Raw genomic sequence first — 15,565 nt, 5'->3', positions numbered from 1 at the left:
ATCTGCAACCAACTGAGTTCTTAGGTTGCAAAAATCAGCTCTACTCACCAAGGGAAAAAAAACAAAATAAGCAGCTCCAAAGGAAACCACTCCCTCTGCCCCCACTGCAATATTAATTAGACACTTTCAGAAACTTCTCTGGAGGGTAATATTTTCTTACTATTGTGCCAGTGCTTGGGAGTTAGTCATCTGGCTTCTGAACAAGACCAAAAAAAACCCCACGTTCACCTCCTAGTGGCAAAAGCTTTAAGCTTGCTCATTTAACAAACACCCATATTCCAGATCGATACTCCGTATTCTATTGTTCAAATTTATGATTAAAAATCCATCGCCAGATATACCTTTATTTAGCTTTATTCTACACAATCCTCTATTTCTGGGCACTGAAGTCAGTCAGATATCACATGAAAATGTTTATGAGCAGTGTCCCAGGCTGCACATATCATCTAAATCATACTTTATTGTCCTTTATCAGGATCAGATTTCAGGGCGGTGTACAATAAAAAGAGTAACATCAAATAACATGAGAGAGGCAGCAAATAAATCTCAGAAACGCCGCAAAAGCTTCACGTACTCGGCGAGTAAGCCTGCACATGCCATTCAGTTCCACTAGGTGTCCCCAGGATCCGTGTGAACTTTTGCCTAGAAATCTAACTTTTCTTGTTTGCTCTCGCTCTGTTTCGTTAGACTTCCTTTATAACTTTTGGACTCCGAAAGCTCGGGGAAGCGGCGGATCTCCCGGAGGTCGGCTTATTTCTCAGAGGTACCTTATTCCTGAAACTTCACGATTTCTACCTTGCAAATGTCGTTTCCCCACGCCTGCTTGCTCCCCTTTGCCGGCTTGCACCCCAAAGAGCGCCATCCTTCCTGCAGAGAGGGTAAATTAGTAAATGCATCTATCAAGCAAGCGTACCAGGCTTGAGTCTTTTAATCCCTCCCGTCCAGCTCAATCCAGCGAAACGCCTTGCATAACAGACTTCAGGAAAGGATCTGGACAAGGCGAGTTAACGGCCCAATCCTACGCGTGTATGGGGTGGGCGGCGGGAGCCCTGTAAGTCACGGCATCTGAGAAATGTCAGGAAATAGTCCTCCGAAATGCATAGGATTGCGTTTTGGAGTTTCTTTTCGTGGAACAAGCTGCTTTTGGTGACTTTTTGCCTTCCAGGTGACTTAGAAAAAGGCACTGGCCTCCATAAAACAAACCCTAGCATTTTCCCCTTTCTCCTCTCCGGCCCTTCCCGCCCCTACTGCCCCGCCCCTTCCTATGGAAGCTGCCAGAGAGCTACATCCGTGGGCGTAATAGGAAGGAACTGCGGCATAAACCTGCTTGGAAGCCACGCCCCCTCCCTGCTCCTCTTCTTCGATGGCTTGCGGGTATTCCAGGGGGAAGGAAAAGCACACTGCGCTTTCTGAATCGTCAAGGGAGCAGAAGTGTAGGGAACGTACATGAACTGGTTGCACAGCAGGGTGGAGAAAAATCAGTGATATGAAGATTTAAAAAAAATGGATTTTTAAAATTTGAATTGGATTTTTTACTTAAATTGGATTTTTTTAAATAAAACGCTTTTTGAGGAAAACTCTAAGATAGTTTTCTATTTAAGATACGTTATAGTCCAAAGGTTATTCATCATGAAATAAGGATTAGTTTTTAATTAGACAGTGTGAGACCATATAATCATGCAACGTTTAACTTAACATCCATTCACAAAGTCATGCTCTTCCAGAGGTTTCTGTAAGATTACTAGGCAGTTTTTCTATCTAGAGATACTTGGTTTTACAGGTCTCAAAGCTGTGAATTTGAGTCTTCAGAGATCATATTCCTCTGCCGCACAGCAATAATGTTATAAAATAAACATTTAAAATTGAGAAAAAGACCTTAATCTCTTTGTTCTTTTGCAAATCTATGTACACAGAATCAGCTCTTTACATCTTAAGTCCTAAGTCAATAATGAATAGAAGATTATTGGGAGTAGAATAGATCTACACAAGAAGCTAAGTGTGAGGAGGGAGAGGGAAGCAATAAAATGAAAATAAAACATTTTGAGCAGAATACTCCACAAGCCTTTGGATCTCTTTTTGTGTATAATCTGAGGTTTATCATATTATTCTTTTCCTGGAGGAGAAAACCTGTAATGGTAGCAGGTCATAAAAAAGACCCAGTTTGGGAATATTTTAATGATGTTCTTCTATCTACAAGTAAGGCAGGCCTGAGTGCAAATTATGTAGAAGACTATGATTTCGATGTAGTCTTACTGACTAGTTATTACATGTGGCACCAGATGTTTTTCCCACCTACTGCCCACACCGCTCACCTCTACCAACTTGGTTCTACAAGTTGTGAGAAAAGCATCATCAGTAAGACTACTTTAAAATAGACATGGGAAGGTTGTGATAAGAGGCGAAGCCCTGCCAGCATTCCCTGCTACAGTGATGTGCATTCTAGCAAATGCTGCCCTGTCTCAGTTGGGCTGCTCCTGGGTCCTTCCCAGGACACATTCCAAATAAAGTTGGAATCTCTTTTAAGTTCTCTTTTAAAGTTGGAATCTCTTTTAAGTTCTCTTTTAAAGTTGGAATCCCTTTTAAGTTCTCTTTTCCTAGTGCTGTGTGGTTAGATCCCATTCTAGGTTTTCTACCACTGAAGCCAGGCTCTCACTTAGTGTTTTGACCCTGAGTGTAGTTACACAGGTGCAAGGCACATGTCTCAGTTTTCAAGTGAGAAGGAGATGTGGCTTGTGCCCCTTCAGAATCCACTAGAGTGGGGACCCAGTGCTTTCCAAGTCTTTGTATTCATTTTGTGTATGTGTGTGTGTTTTAAAGGGACAATGCTGAATTTGATAGATAAGGCATCCAAATCTGATACAAGAAGTGTGCCTTGACATGTGATTTTATATTTGGACATCCCTACTTGAGCACAAAATGTAAAGTTAAGAACTGGCCATAAGAACTAATAGTTTGAACCCACAACATGAAGAAAACCAGCACATTGTCTTTCCTCCACAGTCCTTCCTGTTCAGTTTGGTTTTGCTCCAGTTTCTCCTTTGGTGCGTCTTAGGTTTCCTGGGCCATCCAACTGCACCGTTGTGATGGCGGCTGCGCAACTGACGGAGGGGACCATCACAGTGGGTGGACAGACCCTGTTCTACCGGCAGGGCATGCCTGGACAGCAGCGCCCTCGGCTGTCTGTCTTGCTGCTGCATGGCATTCGCTTTTCATCAGAGACCTGGCTCAACCTGCAGACTTTGTCACAGTTGGCGGACGCGGGATACCGTGCTGTGGCTATTGACCTGCCAGGTATGGAAGCTGCTTCGGGGCTCAGATTGTGAGTGGCTGCTTTGATGGGAAACAAGGCCTTTAGTGCAGGTCTAAATCAAATAGAAGAATATGGCCTTCCTGCAAGGTCAGGAAAATAATTGTCTGCCTCTCAGGTCTCTGTGGGCAGCCTTTTATTTGTAATCCTTATGGGGACAGGAACCTGTCCTTTTGTATTCTGTAAATGCTGGGTGCCATTAGGAACCCGATTTTGGAGGATTCTGAATTGCTAGCAGGGCAGGAAAATCTACAGAAGCAGTATCCTATATATAGCACTACTGGTGGTATAGTGGTTAGAGTATAGGACTGGGGACCTGGAAGATCTGGGTTCTAGTCCCCTCTCAGCCATGGAGCTCACTTTGGGCCACTCACAGACTCTCAGCCCAACCTACCTCACAGGGTTGTTGTTGTGGGGAAAAGATTGAGAGCAGCAGGAGGAGAATGATGTAAATCACTTTGAGTTCTTTGAGAGGAAAAAAAGGCAAAATATAAATATAATAAATAAGATAACTTCTGCGGCACAAGTTTAAGCAACCAGTGTCCTGAAACTTCTAGTGTTTGTTCCCAGTAATCATCTCTCAGTGAACCCTTAATGCCAGCAAAGTATGGAATAAGATACTGATGTTTCTCACATTAGTTTTTAAGCATGGTAGATCATAGAATCATAGTATAGTAGAGTTAGAAGTGGCCATAAAGGCCATCAGGTCCAACCCCCTGCTATTGCAGGACACCAATTTACACCATCCCACCCATATGAAAAGGCAGATTCAGAATAATGTAATGGTCACACAGAGGTGTATTTTGATTCCAGTGCACCCACCTCATTCAGCTCAAACATCATGCAAAAAAATGGTTTGCGCTGGCAAAAGTTAACAGCGGACTTGTTGTCTGAGCTTTCAAAGGTACAACAGGAAATTTGAAGTCTAGAGCTGCTTATCTATTTTTGTTTCCCATTACACTCCCACATTCTGCATGGAGCAGCCTCTTCTTGAGGCCAAGCAACAATTGTAACTATGAGTTGTCAATGTTCAAAGTATTCAGACACAACAGCTGGGTGTAGCACAAGCTTCTTGTCCCCACCTTTAAAGTAATGGCCTTCTCTCCCTGCTTTAATCTCTCCACTCGTATATCTGGATACATCCCTGCCTGTGATCTTTGCTGCTCCAGCTCCCCCATCCTTCCCTTTCTGAAGATCTCCAGCTCCTGGCAAAGACTTCATCCTTTCTCCCAGGGATGCTTCATATGCTTGGATGTGCCCCCAGGATGCCTCTGTGGTGTCTTCTTTTATTTCCTCCAATGCCTCTCAGAATGCACCTGTTTTTTTTCCCAAATCCTTTAAATTTATTTTCAGAAGATACAGTAAGAAAAGAAAGGGGATACAGGAAAGGAAGGTGCCAAGGGTCAATCTAAATATATAATATGTGACGTCAACATTTAAACACATTCATAAAAATGTGAAAATCTCATTGACTATAATCCCTCCAAGACAATTCAATTCTCAGTCAAACAAAATTTGTCCAGTCTATTGCTTTAACTTTAAAGTAGCAATTAATGACATTTATAAAAACTATATTTCCTTTAACAATTAAGTAACTTGCTCATCATAAACTTTCCATCTTTGAGTAAGTTCTTTGACTGGCCTTAATTTTGCCATTATTGCGTAGTCTTGTTTTTCCAGTCCTCAACAGTGGGACAGTCTTCAGCTTTCCACTTTAAAGCAATTCTTACTCTTGCCGCTGTTGTCATGTATTTACAGAACTCTGTCATAATCCTTGAGATAGTCTCTGGTATAGCATATTCTTGGTGTTCATTGGAAAGTCCATTTTAAGTATTTTCTGTAACTGCTTCCAAAATCTTTTAGTTCTATCACCTTGATGAAGATCCGCCCTCTTGGTCCCTTGCCATACTGTAACTTAGCCTAAGCACATTCAACTGAAACAAGAACATATTCTTTCACTCTTTCCCCTTCCTTACCGTTCTTTTCCCTTCTGCTCTAGTTTCCCACATTGAATTTTAGAATGTTTGCCCGTTGGGAGAAGAAGCTTTGTTTTCTGTAAGGTATCATGCAGCCTGATTGCGATACGAATCTGATCCTGCAGTGGAAGCTTCTTGGAGGCTCTCGAGTATCAAGTGCCCCACAGGACTCCTGCTAGCAGGACGGGAGGAGCAGCATCTTCACCTCTCCATCTTCCTGTACAGAGCCTCTGAGGCTGTCCAGAGCCTCATGTTCTTGGGGCCAGGGGCTATGAGCCTGCTTGTTATGGTGGATCCATGGGTCCTGCACCCATTCATCCCTTTCCCCCCTTCTCTGTGGTCACAATGTCGACCTTGGGTAAGGTAGTCACAATGTAGAACTCCCTGTGGAGTCTGGGAGGGGCTTGTGAGGAAGGAGGAGTTTACTCTCCTATCTCCTTTTCTATGTCTGGGGCTCCATTTATCTTTACGGAGAGCACAGCATTATTCTGTCAGTCCTCTGCGTGATGGTCCCCCTTTAGGAGGCAGCAACTGTCATACACCCAACCGTTGACTGAGGTGTGGCATACAGAATTTGTGTTTTCCTCTCTCAGCTTGGAGAGCGTTGCTTTCTAACAGGCCCATCATGTGAAATCCGTTCCTGCCCACCTCCACGCCATTATGAGCAATTATGATGCACTTTATCCAAGGTGTAGGAACGTTCGCAAGTGTTTACAGGAGGCTCCCAGGGGGCTTTCCATCCAAGCACTGCCCAAGCTGAGACCTGTGCAACATTCTCATGGGCCAGTCTAGATTGTACTTGCTGCTGCTGCTTTTTTGGCATTGTTATTTATGTCTGGGACTGAAAAAAGAACCCTGATTCCCTTGTAGGGTTGGAAGAGGAATCCAAGGATTGTGATACTAGTGGACTGCTCGAAGACATGAATTCCCTTGAAACCATTTTGCTTCTCTTTGGTGCTCTCTGATATTCCTTAGGAACAAATGCCCCATAAAATGGGACACTGCTGCCCAGGGGTGGGAACCTCCATCAGACTGAGGTCTGAGATGCATTTCAGAGAAGCTCTTGTGAGCTACAGGGCAGGTGTGACCAAAGGTATAAAGAGTGGGATTACATACAAAACATAGCCGTATAGTATAGCTTAAAGCTCTTACTGCCTGTACTTAAGTCTTAGAGGTGGTATTTCAACTGTTTAGAAGAAAGGGCACAAAAACTGGAAAACCACCAAATAACAGAAGATTGGAGGAGGGGGCATGGTCATTAGAGAGACCCCAGAGGGTCAAAATTGGACACCGGGGGTGGATTTGACCCTGGGCATGACGTTCCCAATAATTTCTGCCTTTGCCTCCCTCTGCAGATTTTACTGAAGTGGCTCATCTGCTAAAATCGTGTAATACATGGGATGTCTGATTTCTTATGGTGCAGGATTTGGCCATTCAAAAGAGGCTTCTGCCCCAGTACCTGTTGGAGAGCTAGCACCTGGCAGTTTCTTGAAGTCTGTCTTCGAGGCCCTCCAGTTTGACCAGGCGGTGGTGATCAGCCCGTCTCTCAGTGGGATGTATTCGCTTCCGTTCTTATTCCAGCACAGTGAGCTGCTCAAGGCCTATATCCCAGTGGCCCCCATCTGCACGGAGAAATTCCCGGTCACGCAATACGCCAGTGTCAAGGTAGGTCTGTCTCGAAAGTGCGGCCTGGATAGGGAAGTGAATTCTGGCCATAATGCTGGGGCAAGCCTTGCTTCAGCTAATGGTAACTTGGAGGATCTGACTGAGAAATGCCTCTGAGTTTGCAGAATGCTGTGAGGAAAATGAAGCAGGCAGCCATCGGACTGTGTTCAGCAAGCACTAGACGCTTTGCAAAAGTTAGGAAGGTTCCTCGGTAGACCGCCAGAGGGCGCTGCCCGGATCCCCATTTCCGAGTACAATCAACTTCTAAAGAGGCCAAACAGCTCTGTATTCAGGCCTGCAGTCAGAAACAGAATTCCTTGGGTTGTTTCTCTTTGCTTTGACCAGCTGTAGTTTCATAAAGGATTTTTAAAATATTGAGAATAGCTTTCTTTTATTGCCACATCACTCTCCTTATTCCAGGCCAGGAAGAATTGAGAACTGCCATGACAAAAAATCTCCCCATCATGTAAACCAGTAAATAAGCATATTTCTAATTCTTTACTCAGAGGAAAACGCAGCTTCAGGAGCAGAGGAAAGTGGACATTTAACTGCTGTAAATCCCTGAGCATTCCCTACCTTCTAAAATACTGGTTTACCATGCCTCTTGTAAAGCAGAACACTTGAACCGACCCCTCTGCAGATTCCTCACTTTTGAATCTTAGCCTCTTCGTAATATTAGTCTCCCCTGCATGCTGTTGCCCTTCAGATGTGACCTGCAAACTTTATTTAGCTGGGATGACACTGTAAAACAATAGCTTTGACAGCAGTGGGAATTCCCTGTACTCCTGCGAATCTGGAATATCACTGCTGTAAAGACTGTGGGGTTCTGCAAACATAGAAGAAGTTTCCATTGTACTGTGACCAAGACAGAATCATTCCTCTGCTGCTAATAATTGGATATATTTATTGAATTCATTTATTTTAATTTTATTTATTATGGTCATAAACCTTTTGGGCCAGCATAACAGATTAAACAATGATTTTCCATTACCCAATTAAAATAATAATTTAAAATGAATAAAAGACAAAAATGCAAGCAACGAATCCCACAAACAGGAACATAATGGTAATACTAATAAAACTTTTGTTGAAATTCTCTACAGTTTAAATGTTCAAAATGTATAGATTTATAGCTAAATAGCATAATATTTTCTTAACCTCAGTATTACCCTGCAGAAACTGGCTACTTGATACATGATCTTAGCATCTTTATCTGATAGAAGAAAAGTTTAGCTTTTTCGGAAAGAATCAGATTTTCCTGAAAGAGCAGAATAATCAGCTCATTACGTGCCTGGTTGTAATACGGACATGAAAAAAACATACATTCCAAGGTCTCAACCTCCTTTGTCTGGCAAGTACAAAGTCTTTCACTAAATGTGATGTTCTTGTACTTGCCTTTGAAAATGGTGGAAGGAAGAGCAAAGCACTGGGTGAGAGTAAAAGCCCTTCTATCCCCTTTTGCTTCCAATGATATCGAGTAGCTTGCCAGTTCTACAGAGTATTTAACATTTACCCTAACTTTTATACAGTGGTACCTTGGCTCATGAACACCTCAGTTCATGACCAAATCGGGTTGCAAACAAAAGTTCCATAAAAATTTTTACTCAGGCTACGAATTCCACATTGGGTGGCAACTGTGATCACAGCCATCTCCCCCCTCCCCGAGTGGGGAGATGGCCACAATCATGCTGGGGGCGGCGGGAAGATGGCCACGATTGCACCTGTCTTTCCTGCAGGAGCGCGCCCGTGATTGCGCCCCTCTTTCCTACAGGAGTGCAACCGCGATCTCGGCCATCCCCCCCCCCCGCCAGTATGATCGTGCCTGCCCCCCCCCCCCCCCAGCACACCCGTGTTTGCGCCTGTCTCTCCCCTCCCCGCAGCACGCCTGCTATCACACCCTCTTCTCCCCTGCTGGGATGACGGGTTCGTGCAGGGATGACGGGCGCAATCTTGGCTGTGCTGGGGGGGTGGGGGAAATGGCCTCAATCTTTGTTGCTCTTTGTCACTTTCCTTCACATTTTTCTGATTAAAAAAAATAGTTATAAAACAGATTAACCTTATTTACATTGAACCTTATGGGGAAATTTAACTTGGCTCACAACCAATTTGGGTCACGACCAGAGTCCTGGAACGGATTAAGTTCATGAGCCAAGGTACCACTGCATTTTGTAAGCCGGCATTATCAGTTTGGCATTTCATATCTTTGAGCTGACTAATTTTTTTGTATGATCTAATTCACAAGAAAGAAGTGGGGTGGGGGTGGGGAGACCAATTCTCTGCAAGTGACTCTGAATGACCTTCAGCCAGTTTGACTGAAGGTTATCACAGACTACCAAGGGGAAAAGACCTTGTGAGTTAAGATGTCCCTTTAGCCACTTATATATAGATAAAATACAGACCCAGGCTGTGAATTTCATGCAGCCTGCCTCCAAGCTTACCCTAGCAATTGACACACACCTAGGGACCTGCAAAATAGTTCTTAGAAACTTAGACTGGACTCTTTCCTGTGGAGGAAAAGATGAGCTGGTTGGTCCCATAAAGGAACCATAAAAGTTGGGGCAATGTCTTTGCCTTATAAAGTTTAAGAGCTGCAAGGACAAAAGAACCCCCCCCCCCACACACACACACACTGGATGGAATTTGGCAATGCCGTTTGCAGATCTTTCTCCTTAGCTTGCAGCATAATTACTGTGCTGGATGGAGTCTGGAGCCCGAGGCCTTCCTCCAAATATTTAAAACTATTGGTTTGTTCAATATGATGGCCATTAATCGACCAAGACTAGATCTTTGGCCTGCAGCCAAAAGCAACTATCTTGGTTTTCTGATGGTTGATTTTAAGGGACTCATTTTCACAGTTTTGGGAGGGCTTCCCCAGAGGCCTCCTCAGCCCAACAGGGGTTATATTTATTGAATTAACAACAGGATAAACACTGAACAACCAAATGTACGACACAAAGACAGCATCCTGCACTCTTCATTTGGCATTAAGTGAGCCAGCTACAATGACCAATGAGATATAAACTTTTTTCATATATTAGTAAAGAGAAACTGAACCCATGTGGATTGCATATGAACGTAAGAGGAACTGTACTGCATTCGAAAGTTTTGGCAACATATGGAAATGTAATGTAATAATAATAATTCAGCTGCAGGCCTAGTTCAGCATTCTCTTTGCATGGTAGCCAACCAGCTACCTGTGGGAAGCAAGATATGAGAGCAACTGCAGCCATGTCTTCCAGCAGCTGGTATGCAGAGGCACGTGATACGGAAGGTGGCACATAGCCATCAGGACTAGTAGCTGCTGATAGCCTTCTCTGCCATGCATTTGGCTGATCTGCTTTCAAAGCCATCCAAACTGGTGGCCATCAAGACATCTCATGGAAATGAATTCCATAGTTTAAGTATGTGGAGTGTGAAGAAGCACTCGCTTCTATCTGTCCTGAATCTCCCACCATTCGAGTTCATGGGATTATGGAAGAGGCAGAAAAGTGCTTTCCTATCCACTTTATGCATGTGTGATTTTATATATTTCGTGTGTGTGTGTGAGAGAGAGAGAGAGGGAGAGGGAGAGATTCTCCTTCCCACCAGGTTGCCCATCTTTTTTTTTTTTTTCATAGTGGACTTCTTCCAGCCCTTTGATAATTTCGGTTGCATTTTTCAAGCACTGTCATGAGCCAGTGCAATGCTCCTGAGCATGTACAGATTATACATGTATTGGCTCTCTCTGAGTGATGGATGACTACACTGTTTCCAATTTCATCACTGCATATGCAAAGTTTTTACTTATTACTGCTCATAGGTAAACAGGGTAACTTCCTATCTGGAGCTAATGTGTGGGGTGGGGTTTGCCGCTGCAGTCCTGTTTCCCCTGCCCTCAATTTTCCTTTCTCTGACTGACTGAATGAAAAAGGCTGCTCTGGTCCTCATTATGGCCTGCAAAATGCAAGGGGTGTCTGTGTGTGTGTGTGTGTGCGTGCGTGCATGCGTGCATGAGAGAAATGGGATTGATAGTCATTGTCTGGACGTGTGCCTAGATTACCCCCAAGAACAGCTTTTCCAGCTGACCGTCTTTCAGTAGATCATGGAGGGAGCTGACAACTACATGGCTTCACTCCAGTGTGGAAAAGGAGCCATGCAATGTGAGAACCCAGAGGAGGAGACATGGTCCCTGAATTTTATGGTATACGTCCATGCAAATGGGTCATGTTTGCAAACAGGAAGATGGCCTCTATCCTTGTCTTTCATGTAAGGTTGTATGCTTTTAACCACACTTTACTTTTCTGTCGCCACTTAGACACCAGCCCTCATTGTATATGGGGACCAAGATACCCAGCTAGGAGAGATGAGCCTGAGCAACTTGAAGAACTTGCCTAATCACAAGGAGATGATGATGAAAGGGGCAGGCCATGCCTGTTACCTTGACAAGCCGGAAGAGTGGCACCGTGGACTGCTAGAGTTCCTGAAGAGCATTGAGTGAAGAGCAGACAGCTCTGTGTCCTCCCAAGCAATCTGTGATCACCGACTTCTCCCGTCTGTCTTCCTGGCCTACACTTGCTGAGTAACAGGGTCTCTTTCTCCAGTTCTCTCAACAACCTGAGAAGGAGCTTTGTTCCTTTTGGGTTGTCCAAACAGGACGGATTAGGAAATGGATGCTCCTGCACCTGGAGCATGGCCCTTGCTTCAGGTTTCATTCATTGCATAGTCAGAGTGACCAGCCCTGATTTCTCCTTCTTTAACCATGAGATGCATTCGGTCACTCTTACTCTCATTGTTCATATGCAGATGTAGGGATCTGATGGATGTATTGGGACCTAGGCTGCAATTCTCCCAGCATGAAGTCCACCTTTCCCTTTTCCTCATTATTCACATATGATGCTGATTTTTTTTCTTTATAATTAAATGAATACAAGACTAAAGAGCTGCCACTACGGGCTGGCTAAGATTATGTAATAAAGCTAGGGGAACATGCAGTTCCCCAACCAAGCAGTCCACAATGACCTGCAGAACAATTTGTACTCTCTACAGTCTCAAGCACTGACCCTTCAGCAATTTGACATTTTATAGGGCTGGTACGAATGACACAACAACCCACCATGGGTTAATTTACCTGCGGATGCTTTGGCATTGTGCTGAAGTAGCCAACGTGGCTTGTCCTGTTGGGTGAAAGAAGTTGGATACCCTTCAAATAATTGTAAAACCATGTTGTTTAACCCTCAACAGTCCCTGCTACCTGGGTTCACACAATACAACAAATCATGGCAGATTGGGTGCCCAGAAACACCCAGCACAGCACAACAGCACTGTGGGCCAATCAACCCGTGGCAGGCTGTTACGTATACAAAAAGGCTGTTTGTTTATGTTCAAACTTGCTTCTTTCTGCTTTGGAGTGGCAAAACTACTCTACAAGGTGGACCCAGAGGCAACCCTACACTCTGTGATGAACACCGATTGGAATGTGACAGCAATAATGCTGATTTCATCCTCTGTAACATTAGATAGCATCCGTTTGTAGGATGTTTCACTGGGGGACTTAGAAAGGAGTACCCAGGAGATTCTCTGGGCTACTCCTTTCTGTGTGCCACCTTCTCCTTTGAAACCAGTCCTGTGACTACACAATCTGAGAAACTCCTGCCATTCCAGGGTAACTGGTAAAATGATGTGGTTTCCAGCAGCATCTTAGATGTTTAATAAATGGTCAGTGGGAAAAGGCAACATCATTTGTCCATAATTAAAGCAATAGAGGAAATATCAAGGCACTCTCCCTTGTCCATTTGGAGAAGGTCAAGGCACTCTGAAAGGAGCTGTTGCTCATCCGCTTTGAGAATGAGGATATTCTGTGGCTGCTCCACATCTGAGCCATTCTCTCATGGGTATTGTGAAAGGGACCACTAGTTAACAAAGACAGTGCGGGCTTCCAAGCACAAGGCTGGAGCAGGAAAAGGAATTAAATCAAATGGAATCAATTGTGTAGGTGCTGCCTAGATTTCAAAGGCGTTCCTGCTGAATGATATACTGTTTGTCAAAACTGATAACGTGATCAAATAAATTGATTTGTACCTCTGCTGCTTTTCGTGACACATTCTCTTCCAAACCAGCGATGATGACATACTTCCACAAACCATCCCTTTGCCACTAGGACTCCTTTTGCTACTGGAATTTGGAGCAGACTAAGAATTGTGGACATGTTGAAAGGAATATCTGTTCCATGTAGAATGGTTTCTCCCATTGAGGTGCAGTGGCTCAGCAGCTTAATTATGCTGGATGTGTCAACCAGGAATGGCCGACACTGGTGGTTCGAGCCCAGCACTGTGATGGGTTGACTTCCCTCGTTCACCTCTAGCTTCTGCCCACCCAGCGGTTTGAAAGCATGTAATATTGGGAGTAGATAAATGGGTACCGCTCCGGTTGGAAAAGCTAGCTGCATTCGTGAGGTCAGGAGCTGGTGCTGGACCTGCTCAGATGCAAGGCAAGATACAATCAGCGGAAGAAGCCCGGATGAGCCAAAGACTGGAACAGAACACCAGCTGGTCTGCATGTGTGTGGAGCTAGTTTACCCCCTGTGGTGCATGGATAAGCGCATGAGCACACACAGAACAAACTAGCAATTGCAGGCAGCCAAACATCTCTGTATTAGTATTGTAGACTCCTGGCAAATTGTTCCATTGCCATACACTAAATGAATAAAATCTCCATTGCCCCCACAGAATAATCAGAAAACAACTTTGAACAGACCCATGTGCCCATGCGCACACATTCAATAAGACCACATTTGGTCTGCCACTCTGTGCTCCTCTTGCATTCCTTTTGTGGAAAGATCCTTGTTGACTGCCTCCCCTGAGCTCGCACATATGCCCAAGGGGGAGAAATGGGGGTGTGCTGGGAGAGGCAAGGGCTTTCATAGGTTCCTGTTGGCATTTGGCCTCCCTCTCCTGGTGCATTATCTAGGCTGCTGCTTAGATAAAAAACAGCCCAAGGTGTGGCAGAGGCCTGTGCGGTGCCTTGCTCAGGATACAGGGTACCTGCGAGCCCCTGAGCTTGGGGGCTGACTTGCATCAAGGGCAGAAGTGATGGACTTGCTTCCAAAACTACCTCCAAAATATACTTTTGTAAAAAAGGCATGTGGGGGCACAGGGTATTTATGATCAAGCAGGGGGTTGGGGAACATATGCCCTTCCAGACTGGCTGTGCTGCTTGGGGCTGATAGGAGCTGGAGTGCAACAAATGGCATCACAGTTTCTCAACCCCAGTGATAGAGGACGTCCAGCAAGACACTCCGGATGGCAGTGCTGTTTCGTTGCTAGATCAACAGAAAAGGTATTTGGAGTAAGCAAGGAGGCAGTAAATAGCAACCAATGGTTTTTCCTTCTCGTTAACAGAATTTTGCAAGGTTTCTCATTTTCCTGGAATCCTTTGACCTTTTGGTAAATGGATGGCACACCTGTATTGAGACTTCATGGTGCATGCCTTTATTTTGGCCCTGAGTCTTTCCAGCGACATGAAACACCCTAGATCACTGGAAGGCAGCAGGGTCCTAGATACACAAGAGACTTAGCCTCTGCGGTTGATGTGCAGGGTGCATCTCTACCTGGAGAGCTACTGCCAGTGAGAGTACACAGTTCTGTGTACTGAAGGATGCTGGGAGTTGTAATCCAACACATCTGGAAAGCACCAGGTTGGGAAAGACGGCCTTGCTCAACATCAGACATCCATCTACCTCAGTTATACCTGCTCTGACCAGCAGTGGCTCCCCAGGGTCTCAGGCAGAGATTGCGACCAGAACCTTAGACAATCCCTTGAGACGCCTGGGGTGGAACCCGCCTTCTGCTGCACAGAGAACATGCGCCCCACTTCTGAACTCTGGACTTCGCGCTTACCCATCTTCTTGTGTCATCTGTGCTCGGACTCTTCTCTCCATCCTCCTTATTCCCAGGATGAGAAGGAGTTAGATAACCTGCACCTCAGGAGGAAAATGCACGCCCAGCCCCAGGAGGAAAAGCACAAACAGATTCCTTCAAATGCCCCAGGGATTACAAAATGAATGGCCAGTGACAGATGGGAGACAGGTTAAATTCAGCTGCACGGTTATGCCAGAGCCACCTGGCCTTGTTCTTTTGTGTTCCTTTTCTACAGATGGAACCCAGACAGATGGAGCCAGCAGTAAGAAGTACGGAGGTGGACTCTAATCATCATGCTGCGCCCTGACTGGCAGAAGGCTGGGATGGCCGTCAAACATCAGACTTGATCCTATTAGGCAGAGGATTTGCTGACAGGGACTTGGCCAGCTTGTGGGTGTCATTCCCACACAGTCAGAAACATCTATCTATATCGGGGATCTAAAGCCCTGGGATTGACGGCACCTCAGGGAAAGGGAGAATATTCTGGCATTTCTGAAATGTTGCGGCATTGAAGCTGGAGCCACCAGAGGGTTAAATGGGGCCCAGGACAGGAGCAATGTTGAGCCGCTCTGCAAAAACCCCATGAATTTGTGTGCAAAGCTAAGAGACCACATGAAAGAATTCTTCCATGCACAGATCACTTGCATGGAATTCAACAGTACTTCGTTTAATAGTTTTGTGATGTCTACTCCTCTCTTTTTAACACGCTCCATCATATTCAG

The 15,565-nt window shown here is 44.9% G+C and overlaps 1 protein-coding gene across 2 annotated transcripts; it reads left to right on the top strand.

Moving 5' to 3' along the window:
• The first annotated feature begins 663 nt into the window (after positions 1-663).
• Positions 664-13,009, top strand: LOC123034315 (protein ABHD14B-like). Of its 2 annotated transcripts, XM_044451603.1 has the most exons (4): positions 664-763; positions 3,053-3,291; positions 6,707-6,948; positions 11,243-13,009. In XM_044451603.1, exons 2-4 carry the CDS (start codon positions 3,084-3,086, stop codon positions 11,423-11,425), a joined length of 633 nt encoding a protein of 210 aa, XP_044307538.1. In that variant the 5' UTR covers positions 664-763; positions 3,053-3,083; the 3' UTR covers positions 11,426-13,009. The 2 variants fall into 2 exon arrangements, with proteins under 2 accessions (XP_044307538.1, XP_044307539.1); XM_044451604.1 differs by lacking the exon at positions 664-763 and having other exon boundaries at positions 3,034-3,291.
• Positions 13,010-15,565: the final 2,556 nt, after the last annotated feature.

The sequence above is a fragment of the Varanus komodoensis genome, unplaced genomic scaffold, assembly GCF_004798865.1.
Source record: "Varanus komodoensis strain SLA01 unplaced genomic scaffold, ASM479886v1 scaffold6_2, whole genome shotgun sequence".
NCBI classification, from domain to species: Eukaryota; Metazoa; Chordata; class Lepidosauria; order Squamata; family Varanidae; genus Varanus; species Varanus komodoensis.
The sequence above is the reverse complement of the archived record's forward strand: the minus strand, read 5'-3'. Positions and strand labels throughout refer to the sequence as shown.